Genomic DNA, 22,053 nt, shown 5'->3' with positions numbered 1-22,053 from the left:
ATCCCTGTCCCACTAGGGCCACCCGGGTCAAGGATCGCCCAGGTCCTGGGGTGGAGCGCAGCTCTGCTGGGGCCCAGCTGGATCCCAGCCACTGGGGTGAGACCCTGGGGCTGCTGAGGCAGGCTGGGCTGCAAAACCAACAAAAGGGCCTCACTCCTACTCCCTGGGGCTCATGAATCATCAGGCCTTTGGGGGAGTGCCAGAGTCATCATGACACAGCAAGAATCTTATCGCCCTAAGAGGGGAGGCAGCCCAGAAACACCCTGAGGAGAGGGAGGGCTGAGGCTGCCAGATCATGCTGTGCACAGGCCCATCACTGGGATGGGACCTGAGCACCGATCGAGCCCATGGCCCTCGTGGTCCAGGTGGGGAAACCGAGGCCCAGAGAGGCGAGGGACGTGCTGAGGACCATGCAGTGAGCCAATCTTGCCCGAAGGGGCTCCCAGTCCTGTTCTCTTTCTCTCGCCCCGATTGCTCTCTCCGTCCACTGTGGGGGGAAAGCGGCTCCGGCCTGGGAGAGGACACATGCGATCTGCCAGGCCCCAGGTTCCTCTCCCAATGCTGGTCTATGAGGAGAAACTGAGCTCTTTCATTCCAGAGCTCTCTGGACTGGGACAGTAAGTACCTCCACTCCCTTCCCAGCCGAGGGTGGGAGTCCTGAGAAGGGAGATAGTGGTCTCAGAGCAGGGAGAAGAGAGTGGCTGAAAGCCCATCGGTAAGACCACAAGCCAGCCTCAGGACACGCCCAGGAAGGAAGCTGGGCATGCGGGCGACGGTTGGGTAAGTGGCCCAGGGAGAAGAGGGGGCAGAGGATGGCCCCGCAGCCCAGCCTGCTCCAGGGGCTCTGCGTCCACTCGTCCTTCTGAGAGGAAGGCTCTGTTCCATGGCCCTGGGAACATGAAGGCCTGGCAGTGTCTGCTGTCACATGCACTCACCTTGGGTTCCGGCCCCCAGCACAGTTCCCACGAGGAGGGGGGGGGAGGGGGGAGGGAGGAGGGAGGAAGCCTCCCAGCTGGGCTAGGTGGGAGCTCTTCTAGGTGCTGCCCTTGCAGGGACACCCCCCCGCACCCGGAACAGGAGGAGGGAGAAATACACAAGGGCTCTTCCTCAAGGACCCTCCTCCTCCCCCACTCCACCCTGCTGGAGCGGCACTTCCCACTTCTGCTCTAGAAGCCTCTGGTTATTGCTCCCACAGCAGAGGAGAGCAAAGGGGAACCCTACTGTTGGCAAAGAAACAAAGTTGCCTAAGCCCAAGCCCATCCCACATGAAGGCAGTGGAGTCACAGAATCAGCTCAGCAGAGCCCCAGGGCCCTCCACACTTGTTTCAAAAGACCTCAGTTATTAAGTGGAGACAATGAGGTTCAGAGAAGGAAAGACACCTGCCCCAGGCCACAGAGCAAACTTGGATGCTCTCAATGAGGTATCTAAGTGTTGAGGGCCTGGGGTCATATGCCATTTACTGAGGCCTGGGACCCTCTGTTGGAGCATCCTGTGACAGGCCGGTATGGGGACGGGGCGGGGGGGGGGGGACGGGGGGAAGGAGGAAAAATAATCCTGAGTTACTTTCTCCCCCAACCTATTTCTTAGACAAGGTCCCAGGTGTTAAGGTTTCTGGCTCCTCTAAGGGGATGAGGCCGGGGCCAGGGTGGGGGCCAGGTCTGCTCCGTGTGCTCCTCCTGGGCACCCCCCAGTCCTGGGTGACAGGGGGTCAGGGGACAGTGTTTGGGGTGACCTTCCTTCCCTCCCACTGGCAGAGCCCTGCATTCTGGCTCGTTTTTCCAAGTTCTGAAGAGAATCACAAAACTGGCAGGAGGCAGGCTCTGCAAAGCACGGTGGCGTGTTACGACACATGAACGAAGAACTGAGTTCCTCCAGAGCTGAGGGGACAGTGGTGTGGAAGTCACAGAGAGACAATGTCTGCTCCGTCAAGAGCTGACTAGTTTGGGTAGAACTCTCGCTTGAGGTTTATATAATAAGTTACCAGCAAAGATGCTCATATCATGGGTAGCAGATTCTTGGTCAAGTCCACGGTGAAAAGTGAAAAGAGAAAAAAGACCACTTTCACTTTGAGATGAAACCTTGACAGCTCCCCAGCCCCTGCTCATGTCTTACCACTGGGTAGATCTTGTTTCCACACGGCACGTGGGGAGAGTGCTTCCGTCAGGGGTCATGGCTCTCTGAGGACCCACCCTCCCTCTCCTGTTCCCCCACCCTCATCACGTATGGTCAGCGTGCTTTACTTCTGACTTTGCTTCTACTCTTTGGCCTTTCTGATCAGAGAAAAGTGGCAGTTCCACTGGCTAGACAATGGGGCTGGTCTCAGTTCCTCAGCAGGCCTTGGAAGCTGGGGCAAAGAGATGGTATTTCAAGAAAGGTTGAGTGTTTTTCCTCAGGGAACTTGACAGTAGAGAGATAAGGCAGAGATCCAGCCTCGAATCCTACCTCTGGACCTAACTGTGTGACATCTGTCAAGTCAGAAACAGGTTTGGAAAACATACTCCCAGAATGAATCGCTTCCCCTGTTTGCATATCAGTTTTCCCTGTGGAGGAGGAAGTCCAACCAGACAGTCTCTAAGGACCTCCCAGCTCCAGGACATAGGTCTACAGTCAATGGCTGCACACGGACTTCAGAAATGCCTCGCGGTGTGTGTATACTGGGTGGTGGCAGGAGGAGTGGCACATGAGCAAGGGCAACAGCGAGAGCCCAACCGAGCAGAGCCCGAGGGACCCGACGACAATCCGTTGGGAAAGCCCAGGTACCTAAAGGGAAGGGAACTGAAGCAACGTCACGCTCTAAGTCTGCTGATTCTACGATGTGGGGCCTGGGGGAGACTCACCGATGCACCCATGATGATAAAGATATGCGTATCAGCCTGATGGAAGGCATCGCCCTGGTACAGCTCTTCCCGCAGGATCCCGCACACCTGGGTCCGGCTCAGAGCCACCTGCCCTGCCATGATGCTCTCTGGTGGAAGAAAAACTGGTTAACAAGGCAGAACAGAAGAGCATTGAGAAGCTGGCCCCTTTCTGGAGGGGTCCTTTGGGCTCTCACCCAGCTGGTGCCTGATTATTGAAACCACTCACTGTGAATGGCTGGGGAGCAGGACGTTTGGGAGGTTAGAAACTGCTGGCCCTGGGCTCTGGCCATACTCTCTGGGCAACCTTCTTTCATGGTGTATGTTACCAAATTACCCAAAGCATTAATGAATTCCTTCTAGGGCCTCCGCTCTGGGGGACTGAATAAAACCCTGCTGTAGCATTGTACGACCTGCTTAAGACTATCTCACCCGGGGTTCAGGCGTAAACTCCACAATGAGCTGGAGCATGCTAGATTGTGCAGCTGATGGAGTGTAGCTCCAGCCCTCCTCCTGCCACGCTGCGAGACACCGGCAAGCCCCGTGTCCAGTGTGGCGGGGGGGCGGGGATGTAGGGGACTGTAAGATCGGCTAAGACCCTCTCGATTTTGCCCCGTTCCCAAGTATGGGAAATCAAAGTGCCTCGCAGCGCCGCGACCGCCCACTCAGTTACCTGTGCTTCGACGCTGCCACCCGTCGCGCTCGCAGCCCCGGAGTTCCCGGCAGTTTCCGGGGGCTACTCCCCGCCGGCCCATTTAACCGGCGGGGGCGGGCACCTGGTCTGAGCTGACCAGCCTCAGGCGAGACGCGCGGGTGGGGCCTCTGCAGGCCCCTCCCTCGAGGGGCGGGGAGGGCCAAGGGGCGGGCAGGTGCGCGCGCATTCCAGGCCGCCCCCCCCCCCCCCCCCCCCCCCCAGCAGACCCTGTGCGAGGGCCCAGCCCTGGCCCACCCTGCCCTTTGAGCACCTGCGCTGGCCGCCGGGCTACGAGCTGCTTCCTTTACCCGCCGCCGTTGTACCGTGTCCCCGATGCTTCGAGAGTCCGCGTGCTGCTCTCTGCTGCTCGCCCGCGTGCCCATCCCCGGCCCGACCCCGCCCCTATAGTCCGGCTTTCTCGCGTGCCCTGGGAGGTCCCGCGCCCTCGCGAAGGGCTCCACTTCCGCCGGCCGCGTGGTCACGCCCCTCGACCTTGTTTGTGGGCGGGGCCTTCAGCAGCCCCGTCCCCTCGCTGGACCGGTCGCCGGATCAGGTCAAACCGGCCCTATTAGATGATAGCCTCGTCGTGGCTCCTCCCCTAACGGGGGCGGGGCGGCCAAGCGCCCCGAGGCTGGATGCAGCCGACGGAGAGACAAGGGGGAATGCGGGTCGCGACGCATATTACTGGGGAACGTCCTGAGGGCCAGCCGAAGCTGCCGGGCTCGGGTTTCGGTCTGAGGCAGCCTCCCTCACACCTCTCCCCGGCCGGCCGGGGTCGGGGCCTGAGTGTTTTACTTCCGGATCCCACAGTTACGACACCGGAAGCCGGAAGTGGGAATTTGGCAGCGGGAGAAGGGAAGGGCTACCGCGGAACCCAGGCTTTCTCGGAGCATCGGGGCTCGAGGAGCGCTCGGGGCCCGCCACTCCCGCCTTTCTCACGTCGGACCGACTCTGCTGACAGGTGTGGTCCTCTTTTCCGAAGACAGGGTACCATCGGTGGGTGTTCCGCTGCCTCCGAGACCCCCCCCCCCCCGGACGACCAGGCTTCCCCCTCCTGTTGGGCCCCAGCCAGGTTCTGCCGCCAGCTTCTAGACCAGGGGCCGAGCCCAGCCGATTTAGGACTCAGGTTACTTTAGCGGCGAGCGGGACTGTTCCTGCCTCTTCTTCCTCCACCACGGCGGAGTCTGACCACACCCCTAGTTTGTGAATGACTCTTCTAGTTCGGAGACATTTTCTGTTCATCAAACTTGACTGCATTTGAGGTTAAGTTCTTTAAAAAGGCCTCAAATATAACTTGGCAGCTAAGTATCTTAACTCATGTGCCTCATTTTGCTCCTTTTGCAAAAGGTGACTGTCTCCCGGACCTCATATCCTTTCTGTGACTTGAGGATGAATGGGCCATCCTGGCATGTTCGAGGAACTCATTAAGGCGGCCACTATATCTGGAGTAGAGTGAGCGAGGGGAGAGTACTTAGAGTGGAAGCCATGGGGGACCAGATAGTGCACGGCCTTGTAGGCGGGTTGTAGGGTCTTTGAGTTTTACGCGATGGGCAATGAGACACCATGGTAGGGATCCGAGTAGAAGAGGAATGTGATCAGAGTCACCTTTTAGGCTGATTGTTCAGCTGATTGTTCGCTGATTGGCGCGGTGGGGAGAACAGACTGCAGGGGGCAAGGGTAGGAGCAGGGTGACCTGTTAGGAGGTTATTGTAGTAATCCAGGTGAGAGACGATGCTGCTCTGATCATTTTATTATGTAAAATTTCAAAGATGTTCAAAAGTAGAAAGAATAGTCTGGTAAATCCAATGTATCCACTTCCCAGCTTCAACAGTTACCAACTCGTGGCTACTTTTGTTTAATTTATACCCCTCACAGTATTCTATTATTTTCAAAAATAGCTTTATTGACATATAATGCACATACCTTACAATTCACCCATTTAAAGTGTACAGTTTGCTGGTATATTCACAGACTTGCACAACCATCACCATTAATTCCAGAACATTTTCATCACTCCAAAAAGAAATCCCATAAACTTTAGCCATCACCCCCATCACCCCATCTACCCCAGCTCTAAGCATCCACTAGTCTCTATGTATTTGCCTGTTCTGGACATTTCACATGAATGGAATCATATAATATGTGGTCTTTTGTGACTTGTTTCTTTCTCTTAGCATAATGTTGTAGCGTGGGAACGTACTAGATTTTGTTTATTCATCAGCTGATGGACATTTCGGTCATTTCCACTCTTTGGCTGTTAGGAGTAATGCTGCTGTGAACATCCCTGTGTGGACACAGGTTTTCATTTCTTTCAGGTAGATACCTAGGAGTTCCCCCATTATTTTGAACCAAATTCCAGACAGTGTAATTTCGTCCACAAATATTTCAGTGTGCATCTCTAAGAAATGACTTTGAAAGAAACATAACCACAATACCACTATCACACCTAAAATAGTTACCATTATTTGCTTAGCATCATCAAATAAATTCTAAGATACATTTTGACAGGATTTCCTGATGGATCTGACGTGAGCTATGAGCGGCAGAGAGGACTCAAGAAGGACTCCTAGGTTTTGTCCCGCTAACTGGAGGATGGATTTGCCACCAACTGCTAATAAGGAAGGCCGTGGGTGAGCTGGCTTCTGGGAACTGTCAGGAGTGCAGTTTTAGAGACGTTAGTTTTTTGTTTTTTTTTTTTTTGCGGTACGCGGGCCTCTTACTGTTGTGGCCTCTCCCGTTGCGGAGCACAGGCTCCGGACGCGCAGGCTCAGCGGCCATGGCTCACGGGCCCAGCCGCGCCGCGGCACGTAGGATCTTCCCGGACCAGGGCACGAACCTGCGTCCCCTGCATCGGCAGGCGGACTCCCAACCACTGCGCCACCAGGGAAGCCCGAGACATTAGTTTTGAGAGGATGACTAGATACCCAAGTGGAGATGTGGAGTTTGATGTGTTAGTTTGGAGTTCAGGAAGGAGTTCTGATTTGGGGTATCATCAGCATTAAGATGAGGGTTACAGCTTTGAGTCTGGATGGAATTAGTATTGGAGTGACTGGAGTTAGAGAAAAGATCCCAGAACAGAGCCCTGGGCACCGCCATGTGAAGGGCTGGGCTGACGAGGATGGTCCAGTGAAAGAGCCAGAGCAGGGGCAGCCCGTGAGGCAGAAGGAGAACCAGGAGAGTGGGCTGTTCTGGAATCAGGGACCAGCGATCCGTCAGATACTGCTGGTGGGTCAGGAGGGTGTTCAGGTAAGTATCAGTAATAGTGAAACGTCCAGGCTCACTTGGTGTTCGAGTCTCTGGCTGAAGCTCAGGCCCTACTCCTGGAAACTTCTGTTGGGATTGGCCTCCTCCTCCATGTAGTCAGTCTTCTTGGTCAGGACTTAAAAGGGCTCCAGGCTGCTGCTGTCCAGCATAGCCTCCCTCTCTATACTCTAGTTCACAAGAGAACGCAAACAGCTCAGCCTGTGTCTGCCACTCTCTCTTCGGCTGTGAGCCCAGCTCCCACTTTCAGATGCTTCAGTACACATCAGATGCTAGATGTCCACCTCGGCCCCTCAGGTCCAGGGAACACTCATCAGGCTCTGAGTGAAGCCCCTCTTACTTGGTGTATGGACTTCCTAGGGCTGCTGTGGGAGATTTCCACAAGCCAGGGGGCTGAAAACAACAGAAATTTATCCTCTCCCAGCTCTGGAGACCAGAAGCCTGAGATCAAGGTGTTGGCAGGGCCGTGCTTCCTTTGGAGGTTCCAGGGGAGGGTTCTTCCTGCCTCTTCCAGCTTCTGGGGGCTCCAGGTGCCGCTTGGCTTGTGGCCGCATCCCTCCCATCTCTGCCTCCATCTTCACGTGGCTTCTGCTCTGCGTCTGTATCTCTGCTCTTCTGTGTCTTATAAGGACCCTGCCATTGGATTTAGGGCCACTCTCATCCAGGATGATCTCATCTCCAGATCCTTAACTTTATTACATCTGCAAAGACCCTTTTGCCAAGTCAGGTCACAGTCACAGGTTCTGGGGGTCAGGGCGTGGACATACCTTATTGGGGGCCATCATTCCACTCAGTACACTAGGTGAGGGGCCAGCACCCTCTACTCGTGCTTGGAGGTGTAGGTGTCGGGGTAGGATTCCCGGCACACTGGCACCTCCCTCCAAAAATAATCTCCGTGATTTCTCCTCTCTGGTGAAGTTCCTCAGGTTACAGCCTGGAGATAGTGCTAGGCACAGTTTACAACCAGTGCTGAACCGTGACCTTTCCAAGCGCCACATAAATGCCTGTGCCTCCCTTTGGAATGGGAGTATGTGCCACCTCTTAGCAGCCTTTTCTGCTTGGCACAGTGCTCGTCATTCTGCTTAAAGTGTGGCGCCCGAACTCCTCCCCGGCCTGCAGGGTGGGAGAATTCTGCATAGGCCTCCTCACGTGATGCCTCTGCTGGCTCTCTGTTTCAGACCCTGACGTGTTGGATGAGCAGGCCCCCTTGGAAGAGTCCACTGTGTGAGATGGTGCAGCCTAGCGGCGGCCCGGCAGGGGACCAGGACGTGCTGGGTGAAGAGTCTTCTCTGGGGAAGCCAGCCATGCTCCACCTGCCTTCAGAGCAGGCTGCTCCTGAGACCTTCCAGCGCTGTCTGGAGGAGAATCAAGAGCTCCGAGGTGAGGGAGACAGCGGGTGTGTGGAGTAAAATGTCCGGGGACCCGGCACTGCTGGGGGAAGGATTATCGCACTCACCTGCCCCTCTGCCTTGACTGGGACTGGGGTGGGCCAGTTAGAGACTGAAGCTCAGCCACGCTTCCTCTTTGTTTCAGGTGGGATTCCCTGGAAGTGGACTTTGAGATACAGAGTGGCATGCAGGACGTTTATTTAGAGTTCTCTTAGGAGTAACACTGGGGGGGGGGAAGGGCAGGGCAGTGAAGAAGCAGGGGAGGGCGGAGGGAGAAGCTGGGCCGCAGTGCAGGCCAGTCCTACAAGGAGCTCTGGAGCGGGAATGACCCTTCTGAGTTGTCCCACTTGGGCCAACGCGGCCAGGCCCCCCGTGTCTCCGTACTGATCAGTCATTAAGCACTGGCTCTCGTGGGAAGGGGCGAGGCTATCCTGGGAAGGAGCGAGGTTATTCCGGGAGGGGCGTGGCTATCCTGGGGAGGGGGCGTGACCTGCTCCGGAAAGGGGCTGTGGTCCGCTCTGGGAATGGGCGTGACGTCCCTGAGAAGGACCAGTGGGCTGCTTTGGAAAAGGGGCGTTCAGGCTCTGTGGGCGGGGCATGAGCCCGGCGGGCCGCTCCTCGAAGTTACCGGAGCTGAGGGCTGTCCTCCAGCAGCACCCACCCCCCAGGTGGCCGGGTTCGAGTACCTTCCTGGCCGCCCCCTCCCCATCGCCATCACAGCCCCCGCTCACTCACTGTCCATGTGCTCACCTGCATCGGGGGCAGCTTCTCCAGGCCCCAGGGGCCGTCTCATCGCGCCCCTCACCTGGTGTGGCTGCCCTGGGGTGTGACCCACTCCTGCCTGCTTCGCGTGAGACAGCCCTCCCCCCTGGTGGTCGTGCCCCGGGGGCTCCTCGTCTGGCGCGCCGCTCCTTGGGTACGGTAGCCCCAGGTGCCCAGGCGGCGCCCCTGCTTCTCACTCAGTGAGACTCTTGTGTTTTGTGCTGTGAGGACCTTCTACACTGCCGAGCCCAGAGCTGCAGGTGGAGATGGGCGGCGCAGACTCCCCGGGTGGGTCACGGGGAGTGATGGGGCACATGGCCACTTTTGCTTCATCCTGGTTCCTGTTGGCAACTCAGGGCTTAGAAAGGTCGCAGCCTTTGTGTACACCATATCCCAGAGGACAGGGCCTTGGTTATTTTCACTCAGCCGTCCACTGTCCAAGCTGGTGGGCAGGTTGGCATGTGACATAAGCAGTGGAGGCCACAGTCATGGGACCACTCCCCGACCCCTCTGCTGGACAGTGCATCCTCTGGTGTGATGGGATGTCACGCGGGGCCCTGTGCTGATGAGTCACATGCCCTGTAGGCCTCGGAGACTGGTGCTGGCTGAGGCCCTGCAGGCAGGGACCAAACTTGTGCCCAGAATATGTGTCTCTTTTTCTGTGAAGATGAGTCGCCTTCTCTTGCAGGATGGAAAGGTCAGCCGGCCACTTAAGGGCTGCTTGGTCTTTTGGAGCGCTGGCCTGCTTTGGAGACAGCCCTGATTCACGCACAGAGGGCTGGGACCTACCTGCTTGAGGACAGGGTCCTCCCCCTCAGCGCTCAGACATCTAGAGGTTGTTCTGGGCACTGTGGCGTGTTGAGCAGCGTCCCTGGCCTCTACCCACGAGGTGCCAATAGCACCCCTTCAGTTAAGACAACCATCAGTATCCCCAGATGTCATCAGATGTCCTACTGTGTTGGGGCCACATAGAGCTGGCAGCCGGGCTGAGGGGCAGGGAGACAGCTCACCCTCCATAGCTATGTGCGTAGTCTCTGCTCATCCCCAGGACAGCGCTCTGGCAAAGGGGACTCGGGCTGGCCAGACAGGCACCATGGACCCCCAGCTGCCCCCCAGGGAGCTTGGGCTCTGCACGTTTCTGCTTATACGGCTGCAGTGTATCAGGCCCTGGTCCAAACCCCTGGGACCCGAGGTGTCTGCCCCTGTGATGCTTGTGATTGTGTCCATGGAGGAGGGGGCAGGAGGGAGGACGTAGGATTTGTTTGGAGTATTTGTGGGTAAGCTTCATGGTAGAAGTCGTTTCTACCTGGTGTAGGAGTCCATTGATGTGGCGAGTCCAGTGAGAAGCATGAGTGGGCGCCAGTGTCTGGGGCCAGAGGGGAAGTGGCTGCCAGTGGGTATGAGGTTTCTTTTGGAAGATGGAAATGTTCTGGAGCTAGGTAGAGGTGATGGGTGCACAGCTTGGTGAATATACTATAGCCAATGAATGACCGTATACTTTAAAATAGTTCAAGTGGTGAATTTGGTGTTCTGTGAATTGTACCTCAGTTAAAAACAGAAGTTGCGTGTGAGCTGAGCTGAGCCTTGGTAGAGGCTGGTGAGGAACCTGAGGCAGGGGACAGTGGGGCGCACAAGGTGGCTTTGGAGCCAGGCTCAGGAGCCACTGTGGTTCCGGCGAAAGAATGTTCCATCAGTAGGCACCAGTTAGCTCGTTGGGGGTTTTGACCAGAGGGGGGCCTGAAGCTACTGCCTGCCCCCTCTTGTCCAGCTCTGTGGTGGCTAGAACCTTTGCATGCCACGGATCAGTTCTGTCACTCCCAACGGATTTCTGCTGCCTGGGGTGTCCCCAGGTGTGTGGCTGTCCTTTCCTTAGGCCCTGCTGACTGCCCGGGGAAAGGAGGATGGACTGGTTCTCGAGGTTGTCTTGAAAACCAGGCACTTGGGCTGCTTTTTTGTTCACCTTTCCTCATCCTGTGAGATGGGTGTGCTTGTCCCCGTTGAACATGGACATGAGGATGGTGAGGCTCAGAGAGGTGGCTAAGTGGCCTGCTCCAAGGCTTCTCACCACCCCCCTGGTCTGTGGCCAGCAGTGCCACGGGCAAGTTTGTTCTGGTGGCTGTGCCCCCGAGTCTGATCCCGAAGGCAGTGACCCAGGGCCCCAGGGCGGCCCACCTCTGACCCACGCAGAGGGCAGATGAGTTCCAGAGTCACTTGCAAAGAAAGTGGCATTTGACACGTGCTTTTTTCTTTTTTTTTGGCTGCCATGTGTGGCTGGTGGGATCTCAGTTCCCCAACCAGGGATTGAACCCACTCCCTGACAGCGAAAGCCTGGAATCCTAACCACTAGGCCACCAGGGAACTCCCGGACACATGCTTTCAAGTGAAGCTGACGTGGTTAATATCTTGGAGACACTGGGGGCACGTCATTTGCGTAGTTGACTTCGAAAGCGCTTGGCGAAGTGAAGGGAGTGTTTGGAAGCTGTCAGGGTGGGAGAGGCCGCGGGGTGGTGGAGGCCGCGGCCACCAGGCTCACCTGCCCCCTGCCACCTCTGCAGATGCCATCCGCCAGAGCAACCAGATGCTGCGGGAACGCTGTGAGGAGCTGCAGCGTTTCCAGGGCAGCCAGAGGGAGGAGAAGGCCTTCCTCATGCAGAAGTTCCAGGAGGCCCGGGACCTGGTGGAGAGGCTGAGCCTGGAGAAGCGGGAGCTGCACCGGCAGAGGGAGCAGGCCCTGCAGGAGGTGGAGCGCCTCAAGACATGCCAGCAGGTAGCGGGCCACTGCTGCCCGCCCCGGACCCGCAGGGACTGTGCTCGGGGTCGTGGGGGGGGCTCCTGGAGTTGGGAAAAGCCATTGTCCTCGTGGTCATGGCGTTAGGCTTAGTCACCCAGGAGGGATGCAGGTTGAAATCAGCAAAGATAAAAGGAACAGAGGGCGGGTCCAGGAGAGGCTGGGCCATGTGTGATGGCATGCACGGGTACCACCGCCAGGGAAGCTCCCGTGAATGGTGCGGTCTGGGGACTTGAGTGGGGGTTGGTCCTGGAGGCCTGGGGCACCCACGTGACTGACCTGAGTTCCCGGGTCTCTGCGCCCCGCAGGTCAAGGTGATACATGTGGCCTGGGGCCCCGCCCCAAATCACCCTGGTGGTGTAGACTGCCTGGTGGGGGCCCTTGGGGAGGTGTGTTAGGTTCCTGGAGCTGCTGTAACAAAGTACCACAAACTGGATAGTTTTAAGCCATAGAAACATATTGTCTCCTAGTTCTGGAGGCTGGAAGTCCAAGATCAAGATGAGGGCAGGATCTGGCCAAGGCCTCTCTCCCAGCCTCGGGTGCTGGCTGGCAGGACTTGGCGTCCCTTGGTTTGCAAACACACTGTCATGGGGCCTTCTCCCCGCATGTCTGGGCATCTCTCCTCCTCTTATGAAGACACTGGTGTCAAAGAGCAGCTCAGCCGGCCATTAGGTAAAGGGGTAAAAACAGGTTTTGTTTGGTAACTACCAACAGCAGGGGAAGGTGCTGCGCACCCTTCTGATGGGCACAGAATTGCTGGCGATTTGAAGGGAGAGTGAGGTGGGGGCAGCGAGCAGGGGCTCAAGTGAAAACCCACGCGGGGTGGGTCAGTGTCAGTGCGGTGAGGTCAGCAGCGTCCACCCCGGGAGTCAGTTCTGGAAGTTAGGATTCCATCCCACGCAGACACACGCAGACCAAGGCCCTATCCTTCCTGAGGATTTCGTTTCAGAGGAATGGCTCTCAGGTCCCCAAGAAAGACTCCTGGGTTGTCTCAAAGGGACAGAGGAAGGATTCACATGTTGGGAGCCCTCTTAGGAAAGGCTCTGAGGATGGTGGGGGTCTAGGTCAGGTGTTGGCTGGAGCAAACAGTACATTCTTTTGCCAGCCCTCTTTTCTCAGACAGGAACTCAAAAGGGGGCTGGGCCGGCCCAGGGTCGTGACCTTAGGCTGCAAGAAGCCACTCTAGAGTTTGCTCGAGTGTCCGAGTCTTTTGTAGTTCTCAGCAGTCACTGGATCAGGGGCCCACCCTCCTCCAATACGATCTCATCTTAAGTTGGTCACATCTGGAGAGACCCTGTCTCTAAATCAGGTCCCATTTACAGGTACTGGGGGTTAGGCCGTGGCCATGTCACTTTGGGGCCATCGGTAAAGCCACTACAATCCTGAACTGGTGTACTCGGCGCAGAAGTGAGAAGGAGAAGGCTGCTGTTCTCAGGATGCCTTCAGAGCATCCACCTGCCCCGTGCTCACGTGATGGGATGCTGGCTTCACGGTAGCGATCAGAGCCACTGCCAAAGCCCTATTTCTAGCTGTCAAGCCTGACAGTAGCGGGTATTGGAGGGGCCATGGCTTCATGTTGCTGGTGGCAGCATCAGTTGGTGCCACTGCTTTTTTTTTTTTTTCGGTACGCAGGCCTCTCACTGTTGCGGCCTCTCCCGTTGCGGAGCACAGGCTCTGGACGCGCAGGCTCAGCGGCCACGGCTCACGGGCCCAGCCGCTCCGCGGCATGTGGGACCCTCCCGGACCGGGGCACGAACCCGTGTCCTCTGCACCGGCAGGCGGACTCTCAACCACTGCGCCACCAGGGAAGCCCCAGTGCCACTGCTTTGAAAAACTATTTGGCATTTTTCTCTTCAAGTTGAAAATTTAGGTCACCCCCAACTCATCAGTTGCACCCCTGGTATACGTAAGAGAAACTCCTGCACATGGACAACAGGTGATGGGGATAAGACGGTGACCCCAGCAAAAACCTGGGCATAGCTGAGTGCCCGTCCCTGGAGAAAGTGGTAGAGCCACAGGCTGGAGTTTTTTCCAACAGCTCTTCCAGGATAAAACTCAACATACCATGAACTTCACCCCTTGAAAGTATAGAATTCAGTAGTTTTTAGTATAGTCACAGAGTTGTCCAACCGCCACCTCCATCTGCTTCCAAAACATTGTCATCATCCCAAGGAGAAAGCCCGTCCCCACGAGCAGTCACTGCCCAGCCCCGGGCACATGCTCACCTTCCTGTCTGTGTTTGCCTGCTCTGGGCGTCTCCTGTGAGTAGGATCCACCGTGTGGCTCTCATGTCTGGCTGCTTTCACTCAGCATCATGTTTTTTTTTTTAAAAAATAATATTTACTTATTTATTTATTTGGTTGCACCAGGTCTTAGTTGTGGCAGGTGGGCTCCTTAGTCATGGCATGCGAATTCTTTTTTAAATTTTTTTAACATCTTTATTGGAGTATAATTGCTTTACAGTGGTGTGTTAGTTTCTGCTTTATAACAAAGTGAATCAGCTATACATATACATATAACCCCATATCTCCTCCCTCTTGCGTCTCCCTCCCTCCCACCCTCCCTATTGACATGCGAATTCTTACTTGCAACATGCCTGTGGGATCTAGTTCCCTGACCAGGGATGGAACCTGGGCCGCCTGCATTGGACCTCAGAGTCCTAAGCACTGCGTCACCAGGGAAGCCCCAGCATCATGTGTTTTGAGGTCCATCCACGCTGTAGTCTGTCTGGATGATATTCCAGTGCATGGAGAGACTGCGTTTTGTTTATCCAGTCGTCATTTGATGGACATTTGGGTCGTTTCCACTCTGGCTGTTAGGAGTAATGCTGCTGTGTGGACGTGGGTTTTCACTTCTTTCAGGTAGATACCTAGGAGTTCCCCCATTATTTTGAACCAAATTCCAGACACCTCATAGTTTTGTCTGTCAATATTTCAGTGTGCATCTCTAAGAAAGATAAAGTAGTTACCGTTACCTGCTTAGTGTCATCAAATAGATTCTAAGAAACATTTTGACAGGATTTCCTGGTGGATCCGATGTGAGCTGTGAGAGGTAGAGAAGACTCCAAGGTTTTGTGCCGCTAACTGGAGGATGGACTAGATGGGGAAGGCCTCACCGGGGTGCCATCTAGTCAGGACTGGAATACATGTGGGTATCTGGGGAAAGACTGTTTTAGAGGTGGAGAAAGCATGTGCAAAGGTCCTTAGGCAGGAGCATGTCTGTGATGTTCAGGGAAGACCGAAGAGGCAAACATGGCTGGGGCAGAGTGGATAGGGGCTGAGGAGGGCAGAGTCATGGTGGGGCTAATCATGTGGGATTAGTAAGCCAGTGAAGGATTTGGGCTTTGATCCTGAGTGTGACAGGACCCGTGGGAAGGTGCTGTGCTAGTGTGAGACATTATCTGGATTCCTGTCTAGTGTAGGGGTGTTATGGGTTGAATTATGTTCCCCCAAAAGAAATGCCCATATCCTAACCCCTGGGACCTCAGAATGTGACCTTATTTAGAAATGGGGTGTTTGCAGATGTAATCAAGTTCAGATGAGGTCACACTGGCTTAGGATGGGCCTAAATCCAATGACTGGTATGTTTCAAAGAAGAGAAACAGACACCCAGGGAAGATGGTCACGTGACAATGGAGGCTGCTACAGCCAAGGGCCCTCAGGAGGAACCAGGCCCGCCGACACCTTACTCTTGGACTCCCGGCCTCTAGAGGCAATCCGTTTCTGTTGTCTTAAGCCCCCTGCTTTGTGGTCCTTTTGGGGAAAGCTTACTGCAGCCTCCGGGCCTCAATGTGGAGAAGCTGGGCAGGCAGTTGGGTAGCTAAGCTGGGGTGCCGGAGGGAAGTCTGTCCTGGAGGGAGGAATCTGGAAGCCCTCAGTCCGTGGAGGGTACTGAAAGCCTTGAGACGGAGCAGGTCATCATCGTGCGCGTATAACTGGAGAGACGCGGCCCTGAGACTGCCCTTGAGAAGGATGGTGGGTGGGGCCGTGTGTGCGGCCGGGAGCACAGGGCTGCTGGTTCCTACCGAGGGGTTACTGCGGAGGGGCCGGGTATGCAGAAGACCGGGGCTGCATCCTTGGCTTGAGCAGCCCGAGGTCTCAGGGGACCGGGATCTGGACAGTTTGATGACGGAGGCACACAGACTCCTGCTGGGCTCAGCCCTCGCGGCCTGCTTGTCAGCCTCGTGAGACTCGAGGCACCTCCGTGCTCCCGTGTCCCTGGGTCTCCTGTTGCCCCATCTGCAGGGATGAGGAGGGGCTTGGAGTGGGGGCTCATGGGACTCGATCCCTTTCCACCGCTTCAGTTGCCTCGCTGGGGGGGAGAAGCTTCCAGAGGTGAGAGGTGAGATGAGTAGGGGTGCTGAGGGTGCGAGGGGAGCCCTCGGGGGACCCATCTCAGTGCTTTCAGCTGCCCTGGGGCTTGGGGCTGCCAGGGGTGAGCAGCTGGTAGGGAAGCATCGCCGACAGGAGGTGGCTTTTTTTCATGCAGCAGATGGCCGAGGACAAAGCCTCAGTGAAAGCCCAGGTGACGTCCTTGCTGGGGGAGCTGCAGGAGAGCCAGAGCCGCTTGGAGGCCGCCACCAAGGAGCGGCAGGCTTTGGAGGGCAGGTGAGTAGGGAGGGAAAGCCAGCCTGGAGGCCGTGTCAGGGCGCCCGAGAAGAATGAGGCCATTCAGGGGCTTCCAGAGAGCTCCTCTGTGACAGGATGGATGGGAGCACACGGGCGTGGGGCAGGTGTGTGGCGGGGCTGTGGACTGGGTGTCCAGGACCTGAGTCCCAGCGGCACTTCTGGCCTCTCTGACCTTTTGCTGGAGTTTGGATTATTTCCTGAGGGGGCATTTGCCGGGCAGTGGGGAAGAGCACCCCCGTGACCTGCAGGAAAGCACTCCAGTGCCCTCCCGGCTGAGGTTGATGACAGGGACAGGGCATGCACCAGCACCCCCAAGGACAGAAGACGCGGGTCGGGGGTGGAGAACCCCACACCTTCGGCTTCCCCTCTCCCTCCCATGAGGGGCCAGCCGAGCACTCTCCCTTCTCCGGCAGTGACAGATGCCTCCCTGGAGACCCAGGGAGCCCACTCGAGACTCAGCGCCCCGGGTTTCATTGAGGGCTGGTCGCTGCCCGGCACGTGCCAAACTTCCCGATTCCCAGAGGAAAGCAGGTGCGCCCCCTAAACCACCCTGTGGTGCCAGAGTCCAGGCACAGGGACCACCCTTATCAGTAGGGAAAGTGTCTTGTTGATGCAGGGCATTCGCACCAGCCCACTGCCCGGGCACCACCCCGGGGCCAGCCTTGCAAGCCGGCCCTTACAAAGCTGGCAGCCTCGGGTCCACCAGTCGCTCTCTCCTGCAGAGGGAGGTTCCTGTAAGCGGGGTCATTGGGTCAAAGGGCACGGATGTTTCAGTGGTTCTCACGCCGCCCGGCTGCTGCCGTCCAGAAAGATGGGTCCAGGCGACAGAGGTGGCCCCAGCTCTCCCAGCGCGGGAGGTGATCGGGGTGCCCTGGGCGGTGTCGGGGGCGCCTTTGTGAAGGAGGCTGGAGGAGCAGGCAGGGGTGACAGCGTGTGAGCGCGCTGCCCTCTAGAAAGAAGACGGCGAAAGGGAGGCCGCGGAAGGCTGAGCCTGCTGGCCCCTGGCTCTTCGCATTCTGCTGTTTCCCGTACACGCTTCTGTCCCTCCGGGTTTCAAAAAGGCACGTGTAATTTTTAGGGCGCTTTTGGGTCTTCCCCGCCTATCTTTTTTCTATGCACATGAAAGAAGCCAACCTTGGTCACTTAATGACCCTGCAAGGGCGTTCCTCCAGCAATTGTAGGCTCTTGGGCACCCTCCTTCCCTGTCCCCCGCCCCCGTCTCCGTGGCTGAGCATGTGCGTGCTGAGCTGGACGGCTCGGGGCAGGAAGCCTGGCGCATCTCACATCATTCGGCGTGGCCATTTAAGTGGCCTCAGACTTAATGCACATGGCTGCCCTTTGAGCCCTGGCCTGTCACATCGGGCCCCTGGCAGGCAGCACTTCCATCTGCTGATGACAGTGGCAGCCGCTAACTTTTGTCGGCTCCCAGATGGGGACCTGTGTTCAGTAGATTTGGATGGGCGCGTGCACACGGTGAGACCAGAGACCATCCCCAGTAGCCTCCCCCACCAAGAAGCAGCCACTGTCGTCGCGCAGGGAGCTGTGTGGACGTAGGGATGTGGAGCGGGGAGATGGCGGGCTGGGCCGGAGGTGGCTGAGGAGAGCTGAGCTGTCACTGCGCCATGGGACAGGGCACCGGGAATTCTCTGCTGAGGCTGCTGCTGTCTCCTGGGTGGGCAGGCGCGAGGCTCTTCGTGCAGGTGCGGACCCCAGGGCCCAGACGGGCCTGCGCCCCCTTGCCACTTCTGGAGCTGTGACTGGTCGGCAGAGAGCCTCTGAGCACTGACCCTGCCTCCCCTTCACCTCCCCCCGCCCTGCCCCATTTCTCACCTTCTCCCTCTCCGGCTTCCAGAAAGGCTCTCTTTGCTGGCTGTCTCCACCTGCTTTCCTCCCAGTCCCTCCCAGCCCATCCACTGAGATGGCTCTGGCCAGGGCCCCCAGCGCCCACGTGTCGCAACCCAATGGGCAGTTCCCTGGGGCTCCTCTCCCCTGGGACCACCTCCTTCGCCTTCCAAAGGGCTTCTCTGGGGGCCGCCATCAGCCCGACCCTGCCCCCATTCGGCTGCCCTGCAGTTGTCCCTGTTTCCAGTGATAGTGCGTCCACTGTGATGCCTGGAGGACCCCCTTGGTCCCACCTCTCTGTGACTTGTCCCCCCCTCCTTGGTCCCACTGTGCCGTGACTTGTCCCTGCCTCTGCACAGCGTGGCGGGGATGCTGGGAGCACAGGAGGGTCCTGCTACAGGCCCTCTGTGACCGCCCATGCCCTCACCAGGGTCCGGGCCGCCAGCGAGCAGGCCCGGCAGCTGGAGAACGAGCGCGAGGCGCTGCAGCAGCAGCACAGCGTGCAGGTGGACCAGCTGCGCCTGCAGAACCAGAGCATGGACGCCGCCCTGCGCATGGAGCGCCAGGCTGCCTCGGAGGAGAAGTGAGTGGGCCGCTGCCTCCTGGGAGCCCTTCCAGGGGCCGGCCGGTGGGGAGGGCCCAATGCTGTCCCTTACCGTTGTCACACCCCAACGATCCGGCTTTCAGAGGGTGACATTGTTCGCTCTCCGGTCCACATGTCAACAGCGTCCCGTCTGGGATCCTACCTTCTCCTTGTTGGCGTGTCTTTTGAGTCTTCTTTAATCTAGAACAGTCCTCCTGCTTTTCTCTGTTTTTCTTGAACTTGACTTTTTTGACCAGTACAGGACAGCTCTGTTTTATTATAAACATTTCTTTGTGTACATTTTGAAATGCCAGATTGACGGAAAATGATATGAAATAGGTAGCAAAGCTTGCCTCAGAGCTGACGGCCTTCCAGGCACACAGGCACCCTGAAAGCCACATTCTGGTCTGTGGCCGTGACGACAAGGAAGAGGGTGGAGTTGGAAGCAGTAAGAGCTGTGGCTGGGTCAGCACAAGGTGGTTCTCCAGCCTCAGCTCCTTTTCCGTAGGAGGAAGCTGGCCCAGCTGCAGGTGGCCTATCACCAGCTCTTCCAAGAGTATGACAGCCACATCAAGAGCAGCATGGTGAGCAGTGAGTGGAGCCGAGTGGACGTGGTGGCGGCATCTCCTGGGCTGCCGGCCTGGGGCTGACCCCCTCAGCTCAGGGGCACTGGAACTCAAGGCCCTACCTTAACAGACTCACACAGCTGGCTCTGGAGAGGGATCCTCCATTCGACCTAGAGCTTCGTCAGGGCTCTGGGGTGATGGCTCAGGACAGGCAGTGGGGAGGCGGGGACGCTGGGGCTGTGTTGTTTGCAGCCCATGTTGGACTAGGCGGCGCCTCCAGATGCTCCGCCTGTGGGCAGGACCACGCTTGTCTCTGCAGCTGGTCCCTCCCGCCAGGCGTCCCCAGATTTCCCTGGGAATGTTTCCATACCAGTGTTGAAGGTGGCTGATACCCCTTTTCTAGTTTGTCCTCGTCAGACTTATACTGAGTGCGGCTTCTAGTGATCACATTCTAAGAAGGATGTAGTCAAACCCGAACATACCCGGAAGAGACTTATAAGGGTAAAGCCTGAAAAGTGGGTCCCATGAGGAAGAGTTAGTTAGGAAAGCGTGTCCCTTTGATCTCCAGAGGGAAGGCTTGGTGGTGTGTGTGTGCGTCTGTGTGTGGGGCTGTGGGGGGGGCATCCGTGAGGGACCAGCAGACCCTCGACCAGGTGGCAGAGCGGAAGGACCGACGGGCCTCGGCTTAGCGGGCACATGGTGCAGCATTAGTGCATGAGACTGGCTCAGTGTGCAGCACGTGGCCTCAGGAGGGAGTGTGGCCCCCGTCCTTTGAGGGGTCAGAGGACTGTCCAGCTGGGAAGGGAATGTCGGCCTGGGGGCGGTTGTGCCAGATGACCTCGAGGTCCCCTCCAGCCTCCGCCTTTCCTGGGCCCTGCATAGCACGGGCTGGCTGGGCCCGATCTCTCGTTCCTCTCAGCTCTGCCTTCCTGGAGCGGCAGCTGGCCTGGGGGCAGCCCTGCCCCAAGGCTGAGCCAGATCAGGCCCTGTTAGCTCCCCGTCGCCCACATCTAGGGATTGCAGCTGGAAGATCTCAAGCAGCAGCTCAAGCAGGCCGAGGAGGCCCTGGTGGCTAAACAGGAGCTGATCGACAAACTGAAGGAAGAGGCTGAGCAACACAAGACTGTGATGGAGACGGTTCCGGTGCTGAAAGCCCAGGTGAGGGCTCTCCTCTGCGGCCTGTGCGCGGGTGAGCAGACCGGGCCACTGGCGCTGGGACCGGCATGCCTCTGGCAGCGCTTTGCACTGGCCTCTCGGAAGCTCTTTGAGTCCCTCGCAGTGTTCCTGGAAGCCTCGATGCCTCTGGGGTGACTGTCTTCGTGCTGTGGGCTCTGGGAGAACAGGAGCGGGCTCTGCCTTCCCCCGGCCCCTGTGGCTGCCGTGGAGTGTCCAGTGCGTGGCTGATGGAGAGTGGGCACTGCCCCTGTCTTGGCTTTGCCAGGCGGATATCTACAAGGCGGATTTCCAGGCTGAGAGGCAGGCCCGGGAGAAGCTGGCTGAGAAGAAGGAGTTCCTGCAGGCGCAGCTGGAGCAGCTGCAGAGGGAGCACAACAGGCTGAAGACCAGCTGTCAGGAGTCGGCCAGGTGGGCCTCGGAGCGCGGGACCCACGGGGAGTGGCAGCGGGTACTGGCCTCCCTCTCCCCGCCTCGCGCCTCGTCCTTCCATCAGCTTTGTACGTGCTGGAGATTGACTCATACGTACTGATCGGACGGTTTCTTTTCTCAAAGGATCGAAGACATGAGGAAGCGGCATGTAGAGGTCTCCCAGGCCCCCTTAGCCCCTGCCCCAGGTGAGGGAGCTGCAGGGGGAGGGCTGGGGAGGGCAGGGTGCTGGGAGGAGGTGCTGAGGATCCTGGAGCCCAGCGAGAGAGCCCCTGGCCCCTCCTTCCCAGCGGTACCGCCCCTGGGGGCGGGGCTAAAGGGGAGGCGCTAGCGGTGGGGACCCAGGTCACTGGAACCAAGGTATCTTGGCACTTTCTGCCTTGGCCCTTCCCTGCAGTTTGTGCAAGGGGACACACAAGAAGCCCGCCCCCACCAGTGCCTATTCTCTTTCCCCAGCTCATCACTCCTTTCACGTGGCCCTGCCCAGCCAGAGGAGAAGCGCCCCTGAAGAGCCGCCCAACTTCTGCTGCCCCAAGTGCCAGTATCAGGCTCCTGACATGGACACCCTGCAGATACACGTCATGGAGTGCATCGAGTAGGGCTGCCTACCGACACCCAGCCCAGGACAGTGCAATCTGTTGCTTTCCTCTCCTGTCTGCCTGGTCCTGAATTAGGGGCTGGGTGACAGAGGGTGGGCCCCTTCTCTGAGCCCCGAGACCTAGCCGCAGGGCCTTACGTCCCCGTCCGCTGGTTCACCTCTTTTAGGGCACACAGAGCCCCAGATAGGCGCGATGCTCTGCTTCTTCTGTTCGTTCTGTCTGCTTGAGTCCGGGGTTCGCTCTTCTTTCACCTGTGCTGGGGAAGCCAAGAGCCCAGGCTAGGGCTCCCAGACAACTGATTCCCAGGCTGAGACGGGCAGGACCCTTCGTCCCGGCCGCCTGGCACAGTGCGGTGCTGCTCTCATGGGCCGTGTGCTGTTCCATTGGCGGCTGCACCACTGTGGATCGAACTTGTCTGCTGCTAGCGGACGTTTGCGTTGTTACTGGTCTTTTTACTGTCATAAACAACACCATGCTGAAAATC

The 22,053-nt window shown here is 57.8% G+C and overlaps 2 protein-coding genes across 7 annotated transcripts in view; one reads left to right on the top strand and one right to left on the bottom strand.

The window, feature by feature from the left end:
• G6PD (glucose-6-phosphate dehydrogenase) overlaps window positions 1–4,069 on the bottom strand; it is a 12,870-nt gene extending 8,801 nt beyond the window's left edge. The window contains exons 1-2 of one of the 2 annotated variants that reach the window (XM_033849706.2): window positions 3,822–4,069; window positions 2,839–2,966 (exon numbers count right to left, since the gene is read on the bottom strand). In XM_033849706.2, the coding sequence (XP_033705597.1) occupies window positions 2,839–2,966; window positions 3,822–3,933 (240 nt within the window). In that variant the 5' untranslated portion in view covers window positions 3,934–4,069. Of the gene's footprint in view, window positions 1–2,838; window positions 2,967–3,529; window positions 3,682–3,821 lie in introns of those variants that run through there. The other variant, XM_004319530.4, reaches the window with a different exon arrangement.
• Window positions 1–22,053, top strand: part of IKBKG (inhibitor of nuclear factor kappa B kinase regulatory subunit gamma) — a 22,548-nt gene extending 495 nt beyond the window's left edge. The window contains exons 1-10 of one of the 5 annotated variants that reach the window (XM_033849711.2): window positions 315–617; window positions 7,990–8,191; window positions 11,517–11,728; window positions 16,238–16,356; window positions 18,650–18,802; window positions 19,311–19,386; window positions 20,383–20,526; window positions 20,810–20,952; window positions 21,097–21,158; window positions 21,427–22,053. In XM_033849711.2, coding sequence (XP_033705602.1) covers window positions 8,005–8,191; window positions 11,517–11,728; window positions 16,238–16,356; window positions 18,650–18,802; window positions 19,311–19,386; window positions 20,383–20,526; window positions 20,810–20,952; window positions 21,097–21,158; window positions 21,427–21,569 — 1,239 coding nt within the window. In that variant the 5' untranslated portion in view covers window positions 315–617; window positions 7,990–8,004 and the 3' untranslated portion in view covers window positions 21,570–22,053. Of the gene's footprint in view, window positions 1–314; window positions 618–4,233; window positions 4,547–7,989; window positions 8,192–11,516; window positions 11,729–16,237; window positions 16,357–18,649; window positions 18,803–19,310; window positions 19,387–20,382; window positions 20,527–20,809; window positions 20,953–21,096; window positions 21,159–21,426 lie in introns of those variants that run through there. The other 4 variants (XM_033849708.2, XM_033849712.2, XM_033849707.2 and 1 more) reach the window with 4 other exon arrangements.

This window comes from Tursiops truncatus, chromosome X (assembly GCF_011762595.2).
Source record: "Tursiops truncatus isolate mTurTru1 chromosome X, mTurTru1.mat.Y, whole genome shotgun sequence".
NCBI lineage: Eukaryota > Metazoa > Chordata > Mammalia > Artiodactyla > Delphinidae > Tursiops > Tursiops truncatus.
Note: the sequence above shows the minus strand (reverse complement) of the source record. Positions and strands in the feature narration are given on the sequence as shown.